At 30.9% G+C, this 16834-nt stretch overlaps 2 protein-coding genes across 3 annotated transcripts; one reads left to right on the top strand and one right to left on the bottom strand.

Moving 5' to 3' along the window:
* The first annotated feature begins 9369 nt into the window (after window positions 1–9369).
* LOC112706855 (GDSL esterase/lipase At5g22810) lies at window positions 9370–11461 on the top strand. Its single transcript, XM_025758371.3, has 5 exons — window positions 9370–9753; window positions 9846–9976; window positions 10449–10682; window positions 10779–11034; window positions 11114–11461. The coding sequence occupies exons 1-5, from the start codon at window positions 9495–9497 to the stop codon at window positions 11305–11307; spliced, it is 1074 nt and encodes a 357-aa protein (XP_025614156.1). The 5' UTR covers window positions 9370–9494; the 3' UTR covers window positions 11308–11461.
* Window positions 11462–11700: 239 nt separating this feature from the next.
* Window positions 11701–16791, bottom strand: LOC112706853 (uncharacterized). 2 transcript variants are annotated; one of them, XM_025758369.3, is made up of 10 exons: window positions 16502–16791; window positions 15873–16214; window positions 15673–15738; window positions 15411–15550; window positions 14821–14947; window positions 14455–14606; window positions 14123–14258; window positions 13280–13364; window positions 12905–13176; window positions 11701–11976 (listed from the first exon to the last, which is right to left on the bottom strand). In XM_025758369.3, exons 1-10 carry the CDS (start codon window positions 16583–16585, stop codon window positions 11839–11841), a joined length of 1542 nt encoding a protein of 513 aa, XP_025614154.1. In that variant the 5' UTR covers window positions 16586–16791; the 3' UTR covers window positions 11701–11838. The 2 variants fall into 2 exon arrangements, with proteins under 2 accessions (XP_025614154.1, XP_029144288.1); XM_029288455.2 differs by having other exon boundaries at window positions 12905–13119; window positions 16502–16764.
* Between the last annotated feature and the right edge of the window lie 43 nt (window positions 16792–16834).

Genomic DNA, 16834 nt, shown 5'->3' with positions numbered 1-16834 from the left:
ATATATATATATATATATATATATATATATATATATATATATATATATATATGTATATATTATGTGCATATAGAAAATTAACCACTAAATCTGTATTATTTGTGTATAAATATAAATATTTTATAACTTATTTTTAATGTATATTTTATATTATAATTAATTTAATAATTGATTTTTAATGTACACGTAATATTTATACTAAAGCTCAAATAATCAAGATCATGGTTTAAAATAGGCTAGTCCTCTTCTATGGACTTAATGAGACCGATCCATACCAAAAAAGATCAACTAAAAAATTATACGAGTTAACCTACATAACCTACTTGAAACACGGGTATCACGACCTTTGTGCTCAACTTGTGCGTTAAGTAATGGTTTGTTATTCCACTATTTTAGATAGTTTTCTCACATTAGTAACTACCTCATTGTGGAATAACTATACAACAAGGGGAAAAAAATTACTCACTCACTTCAAATGTGATCTATAGGAGTGATGACCAAATTATCACCGTCTCCTATAAATACCCAATTTAATTCGAATATTTTTTAACATATTCTACATATAACTTAAATTTTTTTGCTGATTTTGATATTAAAGTCCTTTACAAATATTTCTTACCTGCCTTTTTTAGAGTTGACGTAAAGCTGTCTAAGCTCAATTACTTACAAATCGTTCTAGATATATTTAAAAACGATTAATATATATAAGGTAGTTACTCTAATGAAGATTTTATGATTGTCATTATATGAAAATATTTTATTTTGATTATTAGATAATAAATTGTAGGATTTGATTTTTATATATTATAAAAGTGTTATCTTTATTTAAAGTGTAGCTAAACAAATAAATCACACTTTTTAAATAAAAATTATCATAAAAATATATTTTTAACATTTTTATTGAAATAGTTGTCTATATATAATGCAAAATAGTTGCTTTAATTCCTCTTTATATAATGATAAATTAATGTAAGTAAATACAAATATTAATTTATGAATGTAAAAAAAAAAAATTTGACTATAATTCCATTAAGTAATTAATAAAAATCTAGTCAATAATAAATCAATAAACCTTTTTAAATTGTATTTTATTAAATTGTTGAGGAGTGCTACACATATAAGTCATTTTTGTTTACAAGTCTTACAAGTTGGGCCTAACACGCGCGTAAGAAGAAGAAGAAGAAGAAGAGAAGAAGAAGAAGAAGAAGCGTGAATATAAATGACTTGTATGATTTGTATGGAAAAGCGTTCTCTCTTTGCCTTCGATCTCCTTCTGTTTTTTTTTATTTTCATGGTTTCTAAAATCAAGCTTTGAAATTATTTTGAAGATGATGGAACTTCAGAAATATACCCGAACGATTACAAAAATACACCCAAACGATTATAGAAATACATCCAAAGGATTACAGAAATACACCCAAACAGTTACAGAAATAAACCAAACGATTACAGAAATACACCCAAAAGATTTAAGAAATACACCCAATATAGGGAGAGACAGTATATTTCTTCTTGAAATTAATACACCCAAAGGATTACAAAAATACACCCAAAATTCGTTGAAGTACACCTTATGCATAATTCAGAACTCTTTCTCTTTTTTCTCCTCATCTTCTGCTGCTGCTTCTTCTTCTTCAAAAACGATTTCAGAGCTTGATATCAAAAAATAATGGAAACCGAGAATAACGAAGAAAGAAAACAAAGAGAAAAGCATGTAAATGAAGAAGAAGAACAGGGAGAGGAAGAAGAACGTGTAGCAAGAAGAAGAAGAAGGAGAAAGAGAAGGCAAGAAACGTACCTTGAATAATATTTTTTTGTTTTTTCTGGTGATTTTGATGAAGGAGAAAGAGAAAACGAAAAGAGGAGAAGAAATGTCAATAAAAAAAGAGGGAGGAAGAGAAGAAAAAGAGACACAGAGAAAGAAGAAGAAGAAGAGGAAGAGGAAGAGGAAGCACGGAGAAAGAAGAAAAAGAAAAAGAGACAAAAAAAAAACGTCAAACGGCGTGTTTATAAATGACTTGTATGACTTATATGGAAAATCACTTGTATGTGGAGAATTACACTTAAATTGTTCTTCTATATTAGTCCATAACAACAATAAAGAAGTCTTGTGACCCACAAATTCAGTTCAACAGAATACATAAATTCAGTTCTAATTTTAATCTTTTTTATCTTACCTTATCTTTACTTTATGTTATCTTCTTATCTTATTTTTACTTTTACATATATATTTAGTTTTACCTTCATAATTCAATGTACAAATTCAATCAATCAACAATCAATAAAATTTTTTCATCTATTCTTTTTCTATTCTTTTACAATTTTATCATATTTCATATTAATTACTTATCAATAATTATTTAAATTTTATTTTTTAAAAAATATAAAATTAATAATTATTTAAAATTGACTGTTAGAAATTATTTACCGACATTTTTTCAAATGCCTCTCGTTAATTCATTATCAATAAGAAAAGGGAGGTAATAAATAGAAAGCATGGACATAATTAAATGATGTAGTGTGTGTTTGGATTACAGTTTGCAAATCAGAGTTTGCATAAAATTGATTTTGTAAAATTGATTTTGATGATAAGTTAGTTTGAGTTAACGTGATTTATGTTTGGTAATTTTTATATCAAAATTGATTAGACATCAATTTTATATACCTGCAAAATCAGAATACTATAAAAAATAATATAAAAAATATTTATCATATAAATAAAATAAATACAATAAAAAATAAAAATATAAAAGAGAATACTATAAATTTATAATGTCACACAAAAAGAAAATATTCTATAATTTTTTTTAGTATCGTCAGAACTCTTTAATTTAGTATTATTTTAGACTATAAATTTTTATTATTTATGACTCTATTGTTACTTATAATTAATTTTTTATTTATTTTGTCCTTTTTTTATAGGATCATAATTTATATTATTCAAAATTTTGATAATAAACGTAGTATATAATAATTACAATTACAATTACAAATTTTACAAATTCAGAATAAAAAATAAAAGAAATTAATACAAAACAAAAATAGAGTACATCAAAGAATAGAAAAAAATTATACCAGATAAGAAATAATAAAAATTCCATAAAACCAACAACATATATCATATGAACAAAAAAATACCATAAAACGTAAATAAAATTCATATGAATAAAATCAAATAAAAATAAAAAAAATTCAATTTGTTAGTAATTGAAATAAATCTGAACGATTTTGATGAAAAAAATGGAACTAAAAAATTATGAAGAAGTAGGAAGAACTACAAAAGAATGACTGTGAAGATAATAGTTACTAGTATCATTCTTATAGAAGAAAATGAAAGGTAGGGTTGGTAAAAAAGAAATATTTTAACTTCTCCTAAACATGAAACGTGAAACGTGAAACGCAGAAGCTACAAATTTGAGCTTCTCCTAAACGTGGATTCAGAGGCAGAATCAATTTTGCGTTCACAAAGATAAAAATTGCCAAACATCAAAGTAAAACTTTCAAGAAGCTCAAACGGACTTCTCTCCTCTCCAACGTGTTTGCCAAACACACCCATAGGTGGCTGCCCAAAATTTAGGACTGCATCCTGCAAGTATGAGCTCTAATGTTCTAAAAACTTGAGGGCTACTGTGTAGACTGTAGAGTGGCTAACAACACACTTAGAGTGGTGCTTAAAGATTTGAAAAAGAAACTCACAAATTAAAATTAACTTATCCACCAAATATTGGATGTCATGTGCTTATCACCTTATGTCACAAGAAACAATAACCTGTTGCCCATAAGCAAACGAAGCAATTAAGAGAGTTTAATTGCTGAACCTAGCTATATATGAAAACAACTATATACAACCAGACAACTAACAATACTAAATAACTTCACATATAAAATGCTGATGTTAAAATTATTGTTGATTATAAAATAGCAGTTGGTTTAATTGTTTGTACGGAATAGATAATAAAATTAAGATTAGGGGTGTACATGGATCGGGTCGTATCAGGTTTGACTTAATTCAGATCTGACTTGAAATATAGATCGGGTCTAATTTTTAGATCCTAACCCGATGAAATCTACGCACCTTCGAGTCGGGTGAAAATCGAGTAAAAACGGGTCTTTAGCATGTAAAAATACATAATTTCCAACAATTATTTCACAATTCACATAGTAAAATTCACTTAAAAAAATATAACAAGAACCAACCATTCTCTAAAATTAAAACATAACCATAATCAATACTAATACAAGTTCGCTAGAAAACCAAGAAGGGTTCAGCCAATTCCTACCAACTTTTTAATGGATTAGATTTCGAAACTCATCTTAATAAAAATAAGTTAATGTATATGAATGTTTCTTTTGCTAAGTATTAGAATGTTTTTTTTTTCATACTAAATGGATGTTCTTTTATATATTTTTTGAATTTTTTTGTATTGTAAATGTGAATGTCTCTATTTTTTTAAGAATTTTATAATTTTTTTTAAATTTTATAGATATCTAATTATTTTTGCAAAATATAATTGGATATTTCTTTTGTTTAAAATTAAGATTTTTTTTATATTAAATAAATATTTTTTTATATTTTTGTAATTATTGAATAACAATCCGTATTCTACCACTCTTTTAAACAATTTCTGAAGCAATATCAAGTGACAGAGACTGATTTTAAGAGTGTATCAAGGAATTAAGAAGTTAGTTTATTAATCAATACTTTCATCATGTATTACTACAGAATGAAATTATCTTGTCATCACTCCAAAAGTCTGAAAAAGTTGCTGTTATGGCTTCGGAAGAAAGCGATGCACCAATTTGGATAAGTGACAATGGTCCATATACGTGGTGGTAACAGATCCCCTTGATGGTTCACGAAACATTGATGCATCAATTCCAACTGGTACAATTTTTGGTATTTATAAGCGCCTTCACATGGTTTCGATGATGGGAATTGACCGCGTTGATGCCGTGACAGTTCTTTTACGTGGTGTTATTATGTTATTTTTAGTTTGAGAAGTTGTAGAGTCTTGGGTGAGAAATGAAGATAGAGACGGAGAAGGTCTGACAGTGAGGGAGAGGAATCTGTGTGTAGTTGTTAGAGGTAGGTAGGTTAATGTAAGAGAAAAGAAAAAGATATTTATAGGTTTTAATTAGGTTTACTTAATTAATTTTAAATTTTTTAAATTTTGAATTTAAAAAATTTAAAATTAATATAATTATAATTAATTAAGTTGTTCCATTTTTGTATAATTAGGAGTTAATTCTATATACTTTTCCATATTAATATTGTCTAATAACACCAAATATTTAAATCAATACAAATAACATAATATTATGCATTAGTCTAAAGTCTTATACATTTTAAACATAAAACATTAACTTATACTCTTATAATGACGAATAACACAAAATATTAATGTTTACAATATTTAAATTTCACATAAGAATAGCCATCATCCATCACTAATAACACAAAATATTAATTGTGTATGATGACCAGGCCACCGGGCCAAGTTCGAGTGACTCGAGCTATGGCCCAGATCCGACCCGAAATAATGATCGAGTCTATTTTTGAGACCCTTATCCGTTCCTACACCCGATAAAATCACACTAAATTAGTCCTTAAAGTATTTGGAGCCGGACCAGATCTTCGATTCGAATCGGACCATGTATACCCTTAGTTAAGACATACTAGCACAACAAAATTATTATATATTCACTAAAATTAGCCATTAAACTGAGACATTATATATATATATATATATATATATAAAATTTATTTTTAATATATATTTTATATTTTACATATATATTTTATATTAATAACTAATTTTACTATATATCTAATATCGCTGATAGAGCAAATACTCTGTACACACAAAAATTAGTTATTATATATTTTATACGTTATTTTAATTTGTTGTATTTAGAGACTTGTATATTTGGCATGGTACACAAAAGTGGACCTTGTATAAGAAGCTGGGACAGCTCATGACATCAACGGACTTAGAATTTACTATAGTTATTAGTTAGTAACCAACGTCTTTTGTTACTAGTATATAATACTTACTCAATATTTTGGTTTTGGAAAATATAGAAAACCGAACAAAAAGCATGCTGATGAAAAATTGAAAATTACTTTCAGCCATACTAAATATGTTGCTACTTTTTAGTTTTTATTGCTCTATTTGATCATATTATTATGGGTATACCTTGTAGTTCAAGACATGCTTATTATATGCTTTCGTTTGAGAATGAATTTTCAAATAAACTAAAGTGACATCATAATGGCTACAGCTCATTGTTAATGTATTTTTTCCGTCACCTCAACTTGTAAACTTTAGTTTCGTGTTAACAAATTACAAGCATGCATGCTGTAATGAGACTATAACAGAATTTAAAAGTAATAAGTTAGGCTGCGTTTGTTTACAGAGACAGGACACTGAGACATGGACACAGAGACACAAAATCATGTTTGGCAGAGGAGACATGGACAGAGACAGTGTGTCCAGAGACATTGAATTAGTGTATTTTGTATCCATCCTGACAGGAAGGACACAGAGACACTAACAAGGGACACAACTTATTTTTCATTCTTTTTTCATTATTTTTTGTTAATTTTTCATAATTGTATTTTTTTATTATTATATTTTTTATCTCAAATTTTTTGAATGAAAAAGATGAGAATAAATTAGATTCTCATAATTTGTTCTAGTTTATCACCAAACAGAATACAAGAACACAAAATTTTGTGTCTCTGTCCATCAGTGTCTTGTTCTATCCTATTCTTAATGTCTTGTCCTGTCCTGTTCTCAGAAACAAACGCAGCCTTAGTGTTAAATACAAAATACAAAATACCGTAGATCTTCAATAAACACATTTTCTTTCAATTTGAAAAAATCATTGTAAGTTCCTTAAATACATATTGCATATTTTAAAAGTATTTATAACCATTCATTTTAATTTATCTTAATACAAAAAGCAATTAATAAAGATATAATACAAAGATATAGGCAGTGACAATTAATAATGAAAAAAAGATTAGACGGCCTGTTAGAACTTAGAAATCTGTGAATTGGCCTATATTTGGCCTAACTTATCCTGATCTAACAAAAAAATAAGTTTAAACTTTAAACTTAAACTATTTTAAAAATTTAAATTTTATAATAGGTTAGGTTTATAAAATAATTTTTTGACTTGTCAAGTAAGTTTGAACCTGTTAAGATATATAAATATATAATTTTATTATATTAAAAAATATAATGATAAGAATTTAAATTTATATAATTTATTTTATTTAAAAACTTTTATCTACTAGCTTATTTATTTATTTAATTACATATATACATTTTTTAAATATACTTAATATCTTTGATTTTATTATTTTATTATTTTTTAACTTTTTAAAATTATTAGGTGTTTTAGTAAGTTTTAGGTTTGTCAACAAGCCAAATAGTCTATAACAAACTCAAACCAATAAATTTTATTGCAGGCCTAGCCTGTTAATAGTGAAGTTTGGTGTGGATCTATTTCAATTCCTATTGACATTCACACAACATAATGATGTGTTATCATATTCCTGCAGTTCACATATCATGACTATTTTGTTTAACGGGGATGTTACACATCTATGTAATTATATAACTAAGTTGGCCAAACACTAAAAAAACAGAATAACATTAAATGAAACGTGAAATACACATGCCCAACACACACGAAATCGTTCTTGTCCAACGCTTCTTCTTCCCACGCTTTTTCTTCTTTTCCCGCGCTTCTTCTTCTTTTCACACTCGTTTACGCACGGAGCGTTTTCTTCTTTTTCGCCTTTTTTTTGTGTTCCTTCTTCTCCTCATTGTCCTCTTTTTTCGCGTTCTTTCTTCTTCACGTGTTTTCTCCTTATCGTCATTCTTTTGCTGTTGTTGCTGTTGTATTTTTTTGCCTTTTTCTCCTTCTTTCTCTGGTGAAGAAGCAGTAGAAAAGTGAGAAAGAAGAGTTTTAAATAGTGCAGAATGAACCGAACACAGTACTCATTGTGAACCGAACACAGTACTTATGATGAACCGAACATAGTACTCATGGTGAACCAAACACAATACAATTGTATAGTACTAAGTGAACGAACCCTGAATGCTAAACCCTAAACCCTGAATCATATCGTAAACCCTAAACCCCTAAAACCCTGAACCCTGAACCCTAAACCCTAGACCCCTAAACCCTAAACCCTCAATCATGAACACGGTGAACCGAAATTAATACACGGGACGAACCAAAAGTTTGAAATACACTGAACCCTTGTACACTGAACCCAGAACCCATAAACCCTAAAACCCTAAACCCTGAAACCTTATCGTCATTCTTTTGTTGTTGTTGCTGTTGTATTTTTTTGTCTTTTTCTCTTTCTCTCTCTGGTGAAGAAGCAGTAGAAGGTGAGGAAGAAGAGTTTTGAATAGTGCAGAATGAACCGAACACAATACTCATGGTGAACCGAATACAGTACTCATGGTGAACCGAACACAATACAATTGTATAGTACTGAGTGAACGAAACATAATCCATTATATAAAATCAAATTCAAACAGCTTTTTGCAGAATGAATCGAACACAATACTTATGGTGAAACAATTGTATAGTACTGAGTGAATGAAACATAATCCATTATATAAAATCAAATTCAAATAACTCTACCTACAATTTACATATTATCAATTCAATTCAATTCAATTCAGTACACCTCCGTCCATTTAATTCAATTCAAATTAGCAATTGCATTCCATTCAATTCGATTCAAAATTGAATAATCCAAACTTTGTCAGTTTGATTCGTTTCAGAAGAGTAATCCAAATCGCTCTCCTGATTTGAAATTGAGTCATTTATTGTTTTGATTCAGAAGTGCAGATCGAAAAAGAAAATGAAGAAGAATAGGAAGAAGATAAATGCAACGTAACTAGATCGAAATAAGAAAACGAGAAGATGAACGCGACTAGAGGAGAACGACGAAGGCAATGTAGATCAATAAGGAAGAACGTGAGCAAAAAAGAAGAAGAAAGAGGAGGATGTTTACGTTGAGTAAAGCTTTAGGTTGTAGCGCGTGTATGACAAACGAGTGAGGGGTAGGGGACGCGCGTGTGGAGGAAATTACTTGGTTAACAACCATGTAAAAAATACATGGATGCAGAACTTTTCCATTTTTTAACAAATACATGGTTAAACTGTGATATTTTAAATTTTCAGCTCCACACCACAATATAAAAATAATAAAATGAAATAGTTGGTATCTCCACAAAATTAAGATAATATAAATGTTTAACAAACATTTTACCTTTTTATTTTATTTTTTAACTAATGCAACTCTCAAAATTTCAGTAAGTTGAAGCATTTATAAGACTCTTGGAACTGCAGCCTATAGCTTCAAAGCACAACAGAACATCAGTTCCCAACACTGCAATCCCTCTCTCTCACTCTCTCAAAAGAAGAAGAAAAAGCTCATTGCTGAAGAGAAAATTGATTGCATGGAGAATCATCATTCAAGATATTACTTGACTTTCTTATTGCCTGTTCTAGCACTAGTAGTAGTAGTGCTGAATGTCTCTAATGCACAGCCTCTAGTTCCAGCATTGTTCATATTTGGTGACTCAGTGGTTGATGTTGGAAACAACAACCAACTACACACCATTGTCAAAGCAAACTTCCCACCTTATGGAAGAGACTTCAAGAATCACAGGTCAACTGGCAGGTTTTGCAATGGAAAACTTGCCTCAGATTTCACTGGTATATATTTATATCTAACACATCAAAATATATAGTATTACCTTGTTTTTCAACATGGAATTTGATCTTTGTGTTCCATTTCATTATTGCAGCTGAAAACCTTGGATTTACATCTTATCCACCCCCTTACCTCAACTTAAGGGTCAAAGGAAATAACATCTTGAATGGTGCTAACTTTGCCTCAGCTGCTTCTGGCTACTATGACTTCACAGCCAAATTATGGGTATCTTTAAATACTTTGACATAAGATAAAGGGTCTCTTTTTTTTTTTTTCCAATTTTTCTTTAAAAACACTTATAAAGTTCATGATGCTTATTGATGTTTTTAAAAGACAAAACATGCAAAAAGAATAGTAGTTTCAAGTTTGCTTGTTTTTAAGAATAAGTAATTCTATAATTATGTTGTATAACTATAGTTTTCTACTTTACTTCTACTTATCATTTTCAACTTTATCTACAAGAAGTTCTATCATTCTCTACAGAACAAGAATTTCTTACTTCATTAAGGTTTCTTTAACTGCAAACTCAACTTTTTATTATTGTGCTGTTAATATTAATGTGAAGCATGAAAAAAAAAAAAACGTTTACTTGAGAAAGCAAATAGGCTCCTATAAACTCCATATAAGTCTCCTATTACGTTTGTGTGTGTCTGTGTGTGGTTTCAAATTTAGTATTTTTTCCCCCCTTTGGATGCAGGATGCAATTCCATTGAGCCAGCAATTGGAACACTACAAAGAATGTCAGAATATATTGGTGGAAGTAGCAGGACAATCAAATGCTTCATCAACCATATCTGGTGCTATACATCTTGTTAGTGCTGGCAACAGTGACTTCATTCAGAATTATTACATAAACCCTCTGCTTAACAAGGTTTACACTGCTGATCAGTTCTCTGAAATTCTCATGCAACACTATGCCAATTTCATTCAGGCATGTTTTCCTCATATCTCAACCTTACAACATGTTAAACAAGTTTACTTAATTGGTTCTTATTTATGAATTTCAAACCATGCTTACTTGTGGCAGAATTTATATGCACTTGGAGCAAGGAGGATAGGTGTGACAACACTCCCTCCAATGGGTTGCGTGCCGGCCGCCATCACTCTATTTGGCTCCGATAGCAATGTATGTGTGGCGAGGCTGAACACCGATGCTCGTAACTTCAACACGAAGCTAAATTCCACATCCGAGAGCTTGCTGAGAAACCTTCCTGGCCTCAAATTGGTCATCCTTGATATCTACCAACCTCTCTATGAACTTGTCACTAAACCTTCCGAAAATGGTATTTACACATAATCAAATAATGTGAACTTTTCATACAATTGAATGCATTCTCAGAATATCTTGCGTACATTTGACAGGTTTTTTTGAAGCAAGGAAGGCTTGTTGTGGAACAGGGTTGGTAGAGACAGCTATACTGTGCAACAAGGACTCCATAGGAACATGTGCCAATGCATCCGAGTATGTATTCTGGGATGGTTTTCATCCATCGGAGTCTGCAAACAAGGTTTTAGCTGATGATTTGATTGCTGCTGGGATCTCTCTCATATCCTAAAAGAGAACTTTTGGCTTTCGTTTAAAACTCCAGTTAAGAGTGGTTGCTGTTGTTGAACGTATTCGGCTCATGTAAAACGTGGTTTAATATGTTGAAGGTTAGTTGAACTTACGTTTTCATCTAATAAGACCAATCAAGTATTATATTCGTTTAAGCTTCAAGTTTCTATATTGGTGGGGCTTAATTTGCCAGGTATCATTCAAGTAATTATTTAATTAACGGGTTCCAGAATAGAACTTATAAAAGCTTTTGGAAACTACAAACATTTTTGTTGTCAATAAAACTTTTATATTAAACACCTTCACGGTAGCATAACTCTTGTTTTATTCAAAGGATTTAGATACGGTTATCATGCTACTGGGCAACAAACAACATTATGAGAAGATAAGAATGTAGATGACGACAATGTCAAGATTGCTCACGTTGTCATGTATAATAGCACAGATAAATGTATATTCTTCAAAAACTGTCTGGGTTCTGGACAACAGTAATTTACAAGAGTAAAATGAAAAATAAATAAATAAAAATATTCTACTTGTAGAATTTATGACAACAATCCAACAATCTCTTCACATCTTTTTCATCAACAATATCATCCGCATCCAACTTATTCTCAGTAGTCTCCTTAGCATCAGTCCATTGATTCAAAATGTTGATCATCTTCTTGAGCTATAGCAAAGGTTAAAGAGAAACAACTTAATGAAGGCAAAACATGCATGCACAAAAAAGGGGCACTGGTTGCAAATTAAATGATCATAGTATTGGTTCAACCTATGATGTACATACACGACACGGGACACGGAGATATACAAATTTTAAATTCTTATAAGAAATTCTTATAAGACATAGAAACACTATATATATATATATATATTAGATAAATTGTAATAATATTTTAATATTTTATTAATATTAAAATATAAATTAATTTTTTTAACTTTTATTTAATATCTCTTTTAATTATATAAAATATTTAAAATATTTTTTTATTTTAATAAATAATGATATATACTATTTCTAAACTCATTTCAAGAATATATATTAAAAATAAGGCTGAACACACGTGATGGTATTTAGGTGTGTCCAAATGTGTCTGGAAAAGAATTTTTTATTTTCTATTAAGACACGGTTGAGACAAGCGTGTCGGACGAGCGCTGATGAGTGTCATGTCCGAAATGTATCCGACACACGAACACGGTAACTCAGCGAAGTGTCCATACTTCATAGGATTCAACCAAGACATTTTTTGGTACAAGGAGTAGAAAATTTGGTAAATTTCATGTATCAACTCTTTAAAATTATACACGAAATTCATCTATGAAATTTTACCCCTCACTAGTTTTACCCTTCACTTTTACCTTCCAACCGAACATTTAAACTGCATAAGTCATCACTTAATATAAACTATTACTAGCTTATACTAACCAGTTAGTGCAGGAGGAACAGTATGGATTCCAAGTTATATAATCATGATCACATACAATGGAATTAAATGGAACATGCTAGAGTTGTGATACTTCCTACAAACCGATTCTTGTCATCCAAATGGAGCATTAATCAAAGATAATAAATTCAACAAGCTAAAAGAGAAGGATACCGATGTGTTTCTAGCATCCACGGTTGAGCCAGGAGACAAGCCTTCCTGTTCATGACTAGAGTTGACCAATTGTTGGTTAAGAAGCTCGTCTTCAATCATATCAGTTTTGTTCACAAGAACTGAAACGTAATGATATAAACTTGACGGACTAATCTCAGTTTCCTGAATTCTAACCATTATTCTAGCAATTACATTCCATAGTGCATTTCTTGCTTCTAAATCATCCGAAGCAAAAGGAAATATGTCAAGCAGACCAGCCAATAGGCCAAAATCTGGAAAGTAGAATGCCATTAATAATTAATACTGAGAATCATGAAAGAAAAAAAAAATTGTTGAAGTTCATGTATGAGTATGAGACAGGGAAACCTGTTTTACCCTGTGATATCTCAGAAGCATGATCAGCAACTTCAGACAAAATATTTGCAATAAGAATTGCAGCAGTAACGCAGCAGTTCCCAACCTACAAAAGATATAAACAATTCACCATATATTTCAAGTTAGCCAAATCATTTCCATTTCTTGGCAATCTATAGATTGCACATATTAAAGCAGCAGGAGCTATAACTGACAAGAGTACATTGGCTTCTGCTTTCATCAGCTACAGCCAATTTAGATGATATTCTATGTTAACTTAAAAAATCAGGTGTTACCACTTTAGAGGAAATTTGATTTCCGCGACACTATATCTCAAAATTCATTGACGTGAATTTGGTACATTGATGTTTGTTTAAAAAAGTAGGTTGCATTATTGAGTCCTCTGCTCAACTGATCTAGACTGACATATATGAACAAAATTGTTAATTTATCATCAATACCACTATTAAATCCTTTCATATGCTTGTATTTGTACATGGATTGTGTTATTTAATTTTTTTTAAGCATGCTAATATTTGAAAACCCATGAACTGATGTAATCAAGGAAACAAGGAACAGAAACAAGAAAAGATTATTTGAAAAACTTTGTGAGGTATTGGAAAATTAAAAAAAAAATCTAGGTATTTACATGAGTTCTGTGGACAAAAGATTATTCCTGACCAACATACTCCTCCAACAATATCTCACACCCTAGCATGGATCACCTACAAATTCATATTCTGACCATTAAAAATGCATACATATATAGGCTACCAAATACCAGGTTATAGCCATCAACAGTTATAAAGTATGTTGAGCAAAATGCAATGTTCTGAAAGTTTTAATCGAGTCAAAAAAATATACCTCCACTTTATCTGGGAACTTAATCAGATCACAAATTAACTGGAAAAGCTCTTTACTTGAACATATTTCCTGAGAATGATCATCTATAACAGAAAGTGCTTCGAGTGCACGAAGAATTAAATCAAGAATCGTGTACCTGAAACATAAGATAATGAAATGTTCTATCACTTCCAGTAGATAGCTGGATGGATAATGTTGAATATGTAAGAGAGAAGAATAAAAGTGAAAGTACTTTAAGCACCTATCACTGCTATTTTTATAGTTAGTATAAGAAGATAATAGGAACCATATGGCTTTGTCATTGCAGAATGAAGGGCTATGGATAGATGTACCTTTCAGGTATTCTTTCATTCATTAGTTTGCTCATCTCAAAGGCCAAGAGATTGATCAATATACTTGTCAAACCAAGCTTCATAATAGGGGGAAGAAGAGCATCCACAACTTTCTGCTGACTTTCTAATATTGCTAATATAAGTCCAATGCTCTGTCAAACGGTAGAACAGTTTTAGCTATTGATTAGATGAACTTACATTCTGACTCAGAAAGAGTGCTAAAAAAAGCAAAGGAATAAAACAAATAGTTTCCTCTCAAAATGTTTTAAGTTTCTTGTGCAGGTACTCAATAACATGCTCTCAAAAATCATAAACAACATAAAAATCAGTCAAAATTACCATGTATTAATACAGACTGCTTATTACCTTTTCTGTAAGCTGAAGGTTCAGCGTATTTTCTGCAATCCATAATATTTGGCACAGTGTATATTCAGATTGCAATGCCTCAGCCCATGCAACAGATTCACCACTTTGAAGACTCACAGCCAACAACCTGAGTGTTTGGAAAATCAAGAATTAGAATTCACTGAAAAATTGATTTCTTTTTCATGCTTTGGAACAAATAAAAGTTATAGTATGATACCTAATTTAAAGTATGCAACAAATCACGAGAAAATAAATCAAAGTGTAATTTCCCACCTAATCACATGGTTGTTGTGCCGGAGTTTATCTTAAAAATAACAAGGAAAAATTAGTTCAGCCGGAACAAACATATGTATTTTTATCAAAAAAGAATAGGAAAGAAACATTTGATATACTTGGAGCATGTTTCTTTCACACACAAGTTATACACTGTAAAAGCATAGAGTGAAAATAACATGAAAACCACAAAACTAAGGCAATACAGAAATAGAAAGAAATAACGCAAATTTAATCAGCAAAAAGAAAATAAAACTATAAAGTAGTTGGACAACCAAAGCTGAAGTCAAACCAAATTGTGTAAAACTGCAACATACCGGCATATTTCACAAAGGCATTGAGGATCATCCATAAACAATTTGTCCACAATTATCTCAATCAATCCATTTGTGGAAACTATGCGCTTCATTGGAATTTCATGACAGGCCAGGTTTCCGATAATTCCTATGCTAATTTCCTGTGACATGAAATTAGCCATAGATAGATGTATTAGATAATTCTTTCTTACCTGATAATCTTACTTTCCACAAACCATGTAAAAAAATGCATTAATTATGTCATATATTAACAGTCACTTACAGTAACACGTGGGGACTTGCAAACAAGGAGATTTGCTAAAAGCACATCAAGTATGAGATTCTCCACCTATAAGATTATAAAAGAAACTGCATCATCTCAATTCATACAACATAAAAAATGTTGAAATGCAGAAAGTATTATAAACATAATCCAGACTTGGACATGTCATGAATTAAACCAATAGATGACAGCATACATACCATAAGTTCTGCATGTGTTGTGTTGGCAGCTAGATCCCACAAAACGCAACCATATTCCTCCCAGTCCTGCTCTTTACCTGCATTACTGGTACCATCACATTCTCCTTGCTGGCAAAACACTTCACCAGAATCATCAACATCCATGTTCTCAGATTTATAACTGGATGAATTGAGGTGCTCATGATCATTATCATTAGCAGCAGACACTGGAGCCCCTTCTTCTTCATTACTAATACTCAAACTTCGTTTAGGTGCATTCTGAGAAGCAGAACCCGACGGCAGCAGCTTCCTTATCAAGGAGATTATATAACTCGGATCAACTGTTGTTGATATGTCAAAAGACTGCATCAAAAGTAATTTAAAGCAATCGCCGTGTAAGAAATGAAGAACCCTAACCAGCTATTGCAACAATCCTAGTTTCATTTCCAGTATTACTACTACTACTCCTCCTTCTTCTTTGTATTTTCATTTCAAACTAAAGCAAGAACACAGTATACTGGTGCAAGACAGTTGAAGAAATAAAATTAATTTCATCGAATGGATTCAAACGTAACTGGAATGATATTTTGTAATATTGAGGAATAAAAGAGAAGAAAAATAAAAACTCAATCAGAGGCGTTGATGATAACCTCATCCAGCGGAGCAGAAGGATGGTGCGTCGGACCACCGTGCTCCTCCTCTTCTTCGATGGCAGGATCTGTTGGAACCGCCATCAGCTTCGCCCTTGCTTGCAGTTCCCTCCAATTTCAAATATTTACCGGCAAATCGAATCAGAAATTCAGTAGCATCGTCAATACCACCATCCAAACCAGCTTGTATCTTCTTCAATGATTCTTCTAAAGTTCATTGTTGGGCCGGCCTCTGGCCCAAAAGGCCCAGCTATTTTCTTTTTCCAGAAAAAAAATAAAAATGATAACTCGAGAAGGACCTTGCACCTGAATCCAACGGCAAATACCAGCCAC

The sequence above is a fragment of the Arachis hypogaea genome, chromosome 8 (assembly GCF_003086295.3).
Source record: "Arachis hypogaea cultivar Tifrunner chromosome 8, arahy.Tifrunner.gnm2.J5K5, whole genome shotgun sequence".
NCBI lineage: Eukaryota > Viridiplantae > Streptophyta > Magnoliopsida > Fabales > Fabaceae > Arachis > Arachis hypogaea.
The sequence above is the reverse complement of the archived record's forward strand: the minus strand, read 5'-3'. Positions and strand labels throughout refer to the sequence as shown.

Coding starts and splice junctions, on each gene's coding strand:
- LOC112706853 (XM_025758369.3), bottom strand. CDS start 16,585: ATGGCGGTTCCAACAGATCCTGCCATCGAAGAAGAGGAGGAGCACGGT. Junction 14,259..14,454: donor AATGAAAGAATACCTGAAAG/GTACATCTATCC, acceptor CTTATGTTTCAG/GTACACGATTCTTGATTTAA. Junction 13,177..13,279: donor TGCTTCTGAGATATCACAGG/GTAAAACAGGTT, acceptor TCTACTTTCCAG/ATTTTGGCCTATTGGCTGGT.
- LOC112706855 (XM_025758371.3), top strand. CDS start 9,495: ATGGAGAATCATCATTCAAGATATTACTTGACTTTCTTATTGCCTGTT. Junction 9,977..10,448: donor ACTTCACAGCCAAATTATGG/GTATCTTTAAAT, acceptor CTTTGGATGCAG/GATGCAATTCCATTGAGCCA. Junction 11,035..11,113: donor CACTAAACCTTCCGAAAATG/GTATTTACACAT, acceptor TACATTTGACAG/GTTTTTTTGAAGCAAGGAAG.